This window comes from Pinus tabuliformis, chromosome 3_2, assembly GCF_031772625.1.
Source record: "Pinus tabuliformis cultivar Carrire ecotype Pingquan chromosome 3_2, CPIR1, whole genome shotgun sequence".
NCBI lineage: Eukaryota > Viridiplantae > Streptophyta > Pinopsida > Pinales > Pinaceae > Pinus > Pinus tabuliformis.
In genome coordinates this window covers 105,351,493-105,361,951 of record NC_142302.1, presented here as the reverse complement: position 1 = coordinate 105,361,951, position 10,459 = coordinate 105,351,493, and the positions used below count along the sequence as shown (strand labels likewise).

The 10,459-nt window shown below is 33.6% G+C and overlaps 1 protein-coding gene across 1 annotated transcript; it reads left to right on the top strand.

The window, feature by feature from the left end:
* Positions 1–4,563: 4,563 nt before the first annotated feature.
* On the top strand, positions 4,564–5,555 carry LOC149180057 (calcium-dependent protein kinase 2-like). Its single transcript, XM_089413745.1, has 2 exons — positions 4,564–4,921; positions 5,242–5,555. Exons 1-2 carry the CDS (start codon positions 4,564–4,566, stop codon positions 5,553–5,555), a joined length of 672 nt encoding a protein of 223 aa, XP_089269871.1.
* Positions 5,556–10,459: the final 4,904 nt, after the last annotated feature.

Genomic DNA, 10,459 nt, shown 5'->3' with positions numbered 1-10,459 from the left:
ATTCCACGATGACTATGTCATATTGTGATATTCATCTCGGATTCATTATGTTAAATTGATACATTTGTAAATAGTTGGGTTGCATTATGATATTCATCTTTACTTATGTTAAATTGCTATATGTTAAATTGCTATATTCATCATTTATTATGTCATAATATGGCATTCATCAATGGTTATGTCATGTTGAGATATAATATGGTCATATCTATTGCAATGTTCATATTGGTTATTTATGTCAACTTATGTTCCTTAATGATTTTTTCAAGTTGTAGCATTCATTAAGGGTTTTGTTGCACCATGATGTTCACCAATAGCTATATTCAAATTGCTACATTACTTAATGGTTATATTGCATTATGACATTTGTCAAAAGTTATACATAATAATAATAATAATAATCTAATTTTAAGGATAAGGCCAATTTGTGCAACAATTTGACTAATAAATTTTGCAAATGCATACATACTCTACCCCATAGATTTGACTACTAAAGTCTACAAATGCATACATACTCTACCCTTGGATTTCACTGCTAAAGTCTATAAATACATAGATGAATTCTGAACATGTAACCAATTAAGGGGAAACATAAACTATTAACCATTAAACTCACAGTGCATCTTAAAATTTCAATTCTATTTATAAACTATCGATTTAACTTTATATAAAACTAAATGAGTACACTATAACATATTCCAAATTTATTATATAGTTTTAATTGCAATTGAAATGTATATCATATGTATTTTTAAAACCATCAAAATCAACAATGTGTCTGCCAAACATTTATTATACTTGGATTTATTATTTTTTAATTGGTTGATCCCTATTATATGTGATTTTAAATTGAATTATGAGATATAAGAATTATATATATATATATATATATATATATATATATATATATATATATATATATATAATTATGTTAGACACCTAATCAAGCAACCAATCATTTCTCCAAGAAGCAAGTGAAGCATTAAATAAGTCTTTATTTACTCTAATATTACAATGTTTTACCTTTGGGTTGATTTCTTTCCTGCTCAATTTTGTCCCAAGACAACTTGTATGTGGATGCATCATGTGATCCATCTCTATTGCAACGTATGCAATGTAAATCTGACTTTTCTCCTTGAGAGTGTTTGCCCCCCTACCTCTGAAATTTCTTCTTCCTCTTCCTCTTCGACCACCGCAAGATTCTTCTCTCTATGTGCAAGACACACAGACTTTGCTTGTTGAAGAAAAATGGTGTCACTAGTTTGCCTACAATTTCTAGGAAACTTAAGCAATGTGATGCTTTCATTCTAGGAAAGCATAGTGAACAATCTTTTCATGATTCACATTCCAGAGCACATAGAAAACTTGAACTCATTCATTCATATTTATGTGGTCCAATGCATATTCCTTCTGCAAATGAAAATAAATATATGATGACATTTATTGATGACTACACTAGAATGTGTTGGGTTTATTTATTGAAGAACAAATCTGATGCTTTTCAAACATTCAAGAACTTTCATGCATGGATTGAAAATGATGCACAATCTCATATTGGCTCTATTCGCATTGATAATGGAAAAGAATACACTTCAAATGAATTTGAAAACTATCTTCGCCAACATGGGATCAAACATCAAACAACCGTGCTTTATAATCCCCAACAGAATGGAGTAGCTGAAAGAATGAATAGTACAAGATTAAATATGGTGCGCTCCATGATGTTTTTCAAGAATGTAAAATTGATGTTTTGGGTTGATGCAGTTCTATGTGATGTATATGTAAAGAATAGATGTCCATCTAATGCTATTAGAAAAAGACTCCTTATGAAATGTGGTATGGGCACATTCCTTCGGTAAAGCATCTTAGGGTCTTTGGTTCCACATGTTATGCTTTGATATAAAAGGTACATAGAAACAAACTTGGTGCAAGGAGTCGTAAGCGTATCTTCTTGGGGTATTCAAACACTTCGAAAGCATACTGTCTCCATGATGAAGTTAATAAAAATTTCGTTGTATCTAGAGATGTAATATTTCTTGAATCTTTCAAAGCTGACAATGTTGTTGAGTGTTAACTTGATCACTTGGATAGATTCGTAAATGCAAAATCATTTCAAGAATTTAATCATCAGATTCCACATTTTGAAGGAGGGATTCTTATACTGGATCAACCTATGGAATCTTCTTTTGAAGCACTCTCTCCCCCGCATGAAACTCCAACCACTGATGATACTTTGGGTGATGTTATTAATAGAATTGGGAGACTCAATCTTGATTCAGTCCCAACTCAATCAATTGAGAAGCTTGGACCATTTCAGAAATGTCCCCCAAAGTGGATGAAAAAGACACTTGAAAGTGTTCATCCTGATGAGGTTGGGAAGTCAGGAATAAGAAATTCAACTCGGAAAAATGGAGGTGATGTAGATTACTCTGATTCACCTGTTGATATGGATGTTTCTTATTATTGTGAATTGAATTTTTCTGCAAATTTTGAACCAACTTCCTTCAAAGAAACCGCTTCTCATGATGAATGGAAAGAAGTGATGCAAAAGGAGTATGATGCCTTGATAAAGAATGGCACTTGGAAGCTAGTTGATCCTCCATTGGGAACAAAACCAATTAGCTGCAAGTGGGTATACAAGAATAGGTATAAAGCTGATGGCTCACTTGAAAAGCAAAGGTTTTGCACAAAAGAAAGGGGTCGATTATGATGATACCTTTGCCCCCACAGCAAAATGGGTTACCATCCGGACACTCTTTTCCCTAACAACTCAGAACGGTTGGAAATTCCATCAAATGGATGTAAAAACTGCTTTCTTGAATGGAGATCTAAAAGATAATGTTTTTATGTCCCAGCCTGAAGGATTTGTTGTGAAAGGACATGAACATAAAGTATGCAAACTTGTGAAATCCTTGTATGGCCTCAAGCAAGCACCGTGAGCCTGGTATGAAAAATTAACTGAGCATCTTCTGAAACTCAATTCCAAACATCATGATCTTGATGATGCAACTTTGTTTGTCAAGAAAGTTGGAAAAACATTTGTATATCTTGTGGTATATGTAGATGATCTTTTGCTGACATAGAAAAATGAAAGCTACATTGCATCCATAAAGAAGGAATTGAGGAAAGGTTTTGAAATGACTTATTTGGATTATATTCATTACTATCTTGGTATTGAAGTAACTCAACATTTGAAGTCTATATTCATTTCTCAAAAGAAGTACATTGGAGATCTGTTGAACGCGTTTGGCATGACTGAATGCAATCCTCTAACTACTCCAATGGAACAAAACTTAAAGCTCACATCCATTGAAGGAAAAGAATTTGAGGATGCAACAATGTATAGACAGCTTGTAGGAAGTCTCAACTACCTGACTACTAACATACCAGACATTTCATTTGTTGTTGGAATCCTCTCCAAGTTTATGCAAAAGTCTTGTGAGGGACATTGGTCTGCTGCAAAAAGAGTTCTAAATTACTTGAAGGGAACTCAAGACTTTGGACTCAAGTATACATAGGTTGGCGACTTCAGCTTGATTGGATACTATGATTCAGACTGCGATGGAGACAAAGAAACTAGGGTATCTACTTCTGGTTATGCTATGAGTCTTGGATCAAGAGTTGTCTCCTAGAGATCACGCAAACAATCAGTTCCAGCAAATTCCACAACAGAGGTAGAATATGTGGCAGCAGCTGAGGCAACAAAAGAAATTGTGTGGCTCAGGAAAATATTGCAAGATTTGCAGGTAAAACAAGTACATTTGACTCCACTCATGATTGACAACACCTCTGCAATAAAGTTGGCCAAGAAACCAAAGTTCCATGATCGAACGAAGTACATCAATACAAAATACCATCTGATTCGACATCATGTTGAGGCCAAGACAATTCATCTAGGTCATTATTCCACTAATGAGTAGATTGCAGACATAATCACTAAAGCACGAAGAGAAAAGCTTGAAAAATTCAAAACAATGCTTGGAGTCACCAACATCCCTTTAGATTAAGGGGAGAATGTTGACACCGAATCATGGGGATTGGGTGAGTTGTTGTAAATAGTGTAAATAATAAATAATGGAAAAGGAAGAGTCATTGGGAGATGAAACCCAAGAGTCACTCCCTCACGTATATAACTATGAGCAATCTAAGTGAATAAACAGATTTCATTTTGAGGAGTTACTCCTAGACAAATTATATTGGTCAAGTGTAATAACTTTACAAAACAAAATACCATGTAGATAGCTCCACCATTTTTTATGAAAAAAAATATTAACAAGAGTAAAAATTTCAAGTAGAAAAAAACAATTGAAATTTTGTTGGTTTTTTCATTACTCATAAGTCTTTTTGTTTGTCTTTTTATTTCTTCTCATTTTAAATTTTATTTTCACTATATTTTTAGTGTATTTTAGACCGAGTATAACCAAAGAAAACCGCTGGACACCATGGCATTGCAGTATCAAACTACTGGTCACCATTACATATCATTGGAAATAACGAATTTCCTCGAAACAAATTACTGGTGACCATTTACAACATTATATTTCAGTACCAAGTGTTGGAACAATGCTGCGATCAGCAGTTGAAGCCATTTTGACTCTATGTTGCAAGAGTGATCCGGAACCCAATTATGAATGTATCAAGAACGATTTTACAGCATGCGACGGTGATGTTCTCGGTGAAGGACAACATGGAGTTGTGAAGAAGTGTGTCTGCGAAAAAACAGGACGAGAATATGGTTGCAAAGCTATACCCAACAGGGAAGTTGCACAGCGCGAGATGTCATTTCTCTGTCGTCTATCAGGACATCCAAGAATCCTCGACCTCGTGTCTGTATACAAAGATGAACAATTTTTTTACATCATTACGGAGTTTTGTAATGGCGGAGATTTGCGTAATGTGATCGACCAAAAGGGTTTTCGTTGTGAGAGAGAAGCCACCAAAATAATCAAATCTCTAGTAGAGGCTCTCCAGTACGCACATGCCAACAATATTGTCCATGGAGACATATAATCTGAAAATATATTATTGTCTTGGGATTTGAACAATATCAATTCCGTTCCCTCCTGGAATGTGAAGCTCGCAGATTTTGAATATAAAGAAGGTAACAAAAAAATATATTATCCTGAAGTGCATTCTATTTCTGTGCTCTTATAACAGTGGCAGCCTAATATTTCAAAATAGTGGTGATAGCAGCTTCATTAATTCTCTTGAAATCTCTGTTTGTTTGTGTTGGGTTTTCAGGGGAGATGATCTGTAAGGATCGTGTTGGCAGTCTCTATTATGCAGCGCCCGAAAAACTGAGCGGTAGTTATTCCAAAGAGGCGGATATATGGAGCGCGGGAGTGGTGCTGTATTTTGTTCTATGCGGCCAACTTCCATTCGATGGGGATAGTATATATCGTGTGTGTAGAAAAATACAGAAAACATCACCAGATGTTACCTCCGGTAGGTGGAATAACATTTCCAGCTCTGCGAAGGAAGTTGTTGTGGGGATGCTGGAGAAAAACCCCCACCAACGCCTCTCTGCTCAACAAATATTAAGTAACTCCTTTTAACATCTTCAGTGCACTAACTCAATTCGTTACCAGAATTTTATGAAAGGCAATCAATTATATTGATGGATCCGAGTGAGATGCTAATAACTTGTTTGTTGAACAGATCACCCCTGGATTGTGAGTATGAACGACATAAAGCAAAATGGCAATCAATCACTTCACTTTTAGAACCTCGGTGGTCTAAAGATATTAATGAATACGATAATCAGATAACTGGTTTAGATATTAGTAATTTGATAATTCCTCTAATAAATAAAAATAATAATATATGTGCATTGACAAATTTTATCTACGGATTACATTATTTAGATTAAAATGGTTTTTTAATAATATATGTGCATTAACAAATTTTATCTACGGATTACATTATTTAGATTAAAATGGTTTTTTTTATTAAAATATTTTTAAGTATATATCAATGTTACATAATCTTAATACTTTTAAATTTAAATTCCATAATATTTTATATTTTTTAACCTTCAATTACATATGTTTTTATTTGTTGAATATTGAATATTTTATTATATACAACATTAAAATATTTTATTTTTATATATAGATATATATGAATCAAAATAATATAGATTTTCAAATAATTTATTTAAATTCTACATTGAAATATATTTGAAAAGTATAAGGTTTAAATATCTTTTTTTTTTTTTTTTAAATTGATATGAAATTGTATTCGTCGATGTGGAAATATTTTATTTATGAAAAAATGAGTGAAAAATTTCTACCACAATGGGTTGTAATATCAACAACAAATAGAGTGACAGTAGTGCAGTTGTTAGGCCCCTATACTACTAGTGTAACCCCTTATTGTCATTAGTACAACCCCCTTATTATATTTTTGTATTCATTCAATCCCCATATTGTTATTATTGTGTCCCATAGAAACCCACTATTGTTATTATTGTGCCCTTACATTATTATTGTTATGTCAGCGCTGGTTATATTATGACCTCGTAGACTCCTATATATAGAAAGGAGGTATTGTCATTTGTATCATCCAATAATTGTTCATTTGTGTAATATAAAGGAAGTTGCCCCCTTGAAGAGGCTCATTTCTAAGGCTTTGATCTATCTTTTCTATCTTTTTGTGAGCTGGTTTCATAACATTTGGTATCAGAACTTTGGATTGTAGGGTTTCGCTGCTCCAAATAGGTCATCGTGGAATTTTCGCTATAACTTTTTATCTGTGACGTTTCAGAAGCAAAAAAAAAAAAAAACCCATTTTAAACAAACTCACGTTGAACCTCGGGTCCAAATTTCAGAGCTTGTCTCACTATATTTGCGGAGATATGATCTGAGTAAGTTAGGGTTTTTTGCAAGATCTAGAATTTCAACTAAAACAGGTCATCGTGGGATTTTAGCTATAACAATTTGCTTACGAAGTTTCAGAAGCTAAAACAAAAACCCATTTGAGAAGAAATCGATCTGAACCTCAGTTCCGAATTTCAGATCCTGTATCTCTATATTTTGGAGATATAGTCTCAGGAAGTTAGCGTTTTGCAAACCCCCGAATTACATTCCAAATAGATCACCTTGGGAAAATCATCATAATTGTCTCTCTCAGCATCAGATTGAAAATTCGTAAGAAGTTACAGAAAGAGGACAGACTTTAGTTTCTTGTGTATATTTGTCAGATCTAGAAGGAAAAACAGTGACACGTGGCACTTCATACAACTTTGCTCCTCTGAAAAGGTATATAATCAGGTCATCTTGGGAGATTTTGCATAACTCTTTTTTGGTGAATCCAATTTTGATCAGATTGGTGGCATTGGAAAGAAGACACAGAGGGCTACTGCAGGTCGCAATTTTAGAACTAGAAGAGCCGAAATTACAGAGTTATAGTTGTTTCAAGATCGAGCTCCTAAAATCAAGAAAAGACGATATGAGGAAGTTTGATGGCAAGGATCCGGTAAATTGGATACTACAGATGGAGCAATATTTTGATCTACATGAGGTGCAACTATTACAAAAGGTACGTATTGCATCTTCATATTTAGAACTGGATCAATTTTTATGGTATAAAGGGCTTTGTTCTTGTAAACCACTTGTTACGTGGTCAATTTTCACGGAGGAAATGATAGTACATTATGAGGATACAAAGAGAAACACCTTCTTTAGCCAGTTGATAAATCTCAAACAAAAGTGTTCAATCGCAGAGCACATTGAGGACTTTCAAAAATTGAATATAAAAGTAAATGATATTCTAGAGAAGCAAAGGATTGATGTCCTCATAGGTACCTTAAAGGATAACATTCAACATGAGGTTCTTCTTTGGGAACCTGATTCATTGGAGAAGGCATTCAGGGGGGAAAGAAAAATTGAAAGCGAAATTATGGAAACAAAGAATCCCACCACCCATGACTATAATTATGGAAGTATTTCTTCTCTTAGCCTTCCACAACCTACAAGGTTTACACCACAACAATTGGAAGAAAAAAGAAAAAAATGGCTTTGTTACAATTTTGATAGCAAATGCACTAAAGGTCATAAGTGTGCTAAGAATAAATTATTTTACATAGAGTATGAAGAGGAGGAAGAAAAGGATCAAGAAACATCAAAAGTATAGGATATATGCCAAGACCCAACCCCAGAGAAAGAAGAAATGAATCCGACCATATCTTGTAAATCATTGGCAAGAATTACCACTCTTCAAACTCTCAAGATATAAGGACATATCAAGAATAAAAATGTTCAAGAAGTGAAAGATCACATCGAGAAAGAAGAAATGAATCCAACCATATCTTGTAATGCATTGGTCGGAATTACCACTCCTCAAACTATCAAGATAGAAGGACATATCAAGAAGAGAAATGTTTAAGAAGTGAAAGATCACATTGAGCATCAAGAAATGAATCCGACCATATCTTGTAAAGCATTGGAAGAAATTACCACTCCTCAAACTCTCAAGATAGAAGGACATAGCAAGAAAAAAAAGGTTCAAGCAGTGAAATATCACATCGCGCATCAACAACAAGTTCTCCAACTTTTAAAGGATAACGCCACTTTGGTGTAGAATTGAATGAAACAACAGGTAGATCAACATCGCAATTAAAAAGGTTTGATGTAGGTGATTCGGTATTTTTACGGCTACATCTCAAGAAATCTATTTATGAGAAGGAAATGTTGGCAATACTACATGCACTTAAGAAATGGAGACCTTACCCAATGGGAAGACACTTCAAGGTAAAAATGGATCATGATAGTCTTAAATACTTTTTAGAACAAATATTATCTTTAGAAGAATAGAAAAAATGGGTCACAAATATGTTGGGTTATGACTTTGACATCATCTACAGAAAAGGGAAGAAAATTTTTGTTGCAGATGCACTCTCAAGAAAGAATGGGGATGTGGAAGCATTGTTTTGTGCTATTTCTATTATCCAACCAAATTGGATAAACAAAGCAAGAGATGAATGGAAGAAGGACAAAGAAGTGTGGCCACTCATTCAAAAGTTGCAGAATATCCCATCTCAATCAATATTGCCAGAACTTGAAGAGGAAGGAAAAATCATATTGGAGCCTAGAGCAGTCACAGAAACAAGAACTCGACAGCTATGAAATCGATCAGTTTCAGAGTATCTCATCAAGTGGAATAACTTACCCACAGAAGATTCCACATGGGAGGACAAGAATTTTATACAGAAGCATCAAGAACTACTCAAGCGTTGAGGACAACACTTTTTGAAGGAGAGGGGCATGTTAGGCCCCTATACTACTAGTGTAACCCCTTATTTTTATTAGTACAACCCCCTTATTATATTTTTGTACCCATGCGATCCTCACATTGTTATTATTGTGCCCCATAGAAGCCCACTATTGTTATTATTGTGCCCTTACATTATTATTGTTATGTTGGCTCTGATTATATTATGACCCCGTAGACTCCTATATATAGAAAGGAGGTCTTGTCATTTGTATCATCCAAGAATTATTCATTTGTGTAATGTAAAGGAGGTTGCCCCCTCGAAGAGGCTTATTTCTAAGGCGTTGATCTATCTTTTCTATCTCTTTGTGAGCTAGTTTCATAACAGAAGTTGGGATTATTGATGTTTTCTATAATGCTGTTAATTAAAACTAACTCAGCATGCATATTCATTTTTATTTATTTATTATGGATGAGATTGGTTTCTATTTAAATAATATTTTATTTTGATTTAGAGAGGGACATGTGTCAATTCTAAGTTGAGCACAAATGGAAACACACACTCGCATACTTGTAGAATGTGTCTCTTATGCAACCATATAAATTAAACAAGTTTTGTTCGGCACCCTAGTCCCTGCCACTTAAGTGGATGTTATGCATTGGCAAAAATTGCAATTTATATATGAAGTAGAAAAGTTAATTTCCTACTAAGGGATATGTACTTGCTTAAATTTTGGGTAGGTATATTTATTTCCATCTTATTTCTATTCATTTTTATGGAAATTCTTGCTTAAATTATGGTAGGTAGTAAATGATGGTAAATAAGTTATTTATGTGAGTATGAGCTATTTTCAAGGATTTTAATTATGATAACAATGAAAAATGATGGCACAAATATTTAAAAATCATCACATAAATGTTACTCCTACATTCAGAAGTTATGGCAAAAAAAACCCACATGGCTATGATTTCAAAATTATGGTCCAATCAAATGCTTAAAAAATAATTTTTTAGATAATATTGAAAAATAAATATTTGTTGTTTTTTAAAGTTAAACATTATAACTAGGATTAGTCAATGTTAAACTAATAGTGGTGAAAAGGCAAATCGATTGCTATTGTAAGTTATTTTTGTTAAATATGATAGCATGACATGTAGTTCACTTAGTTGTATCATTGATTATGGTTCACCATGGATGATTGTAATAATTTTATTAACTATAATCAACATAAGTGGATTGTAAATAAGT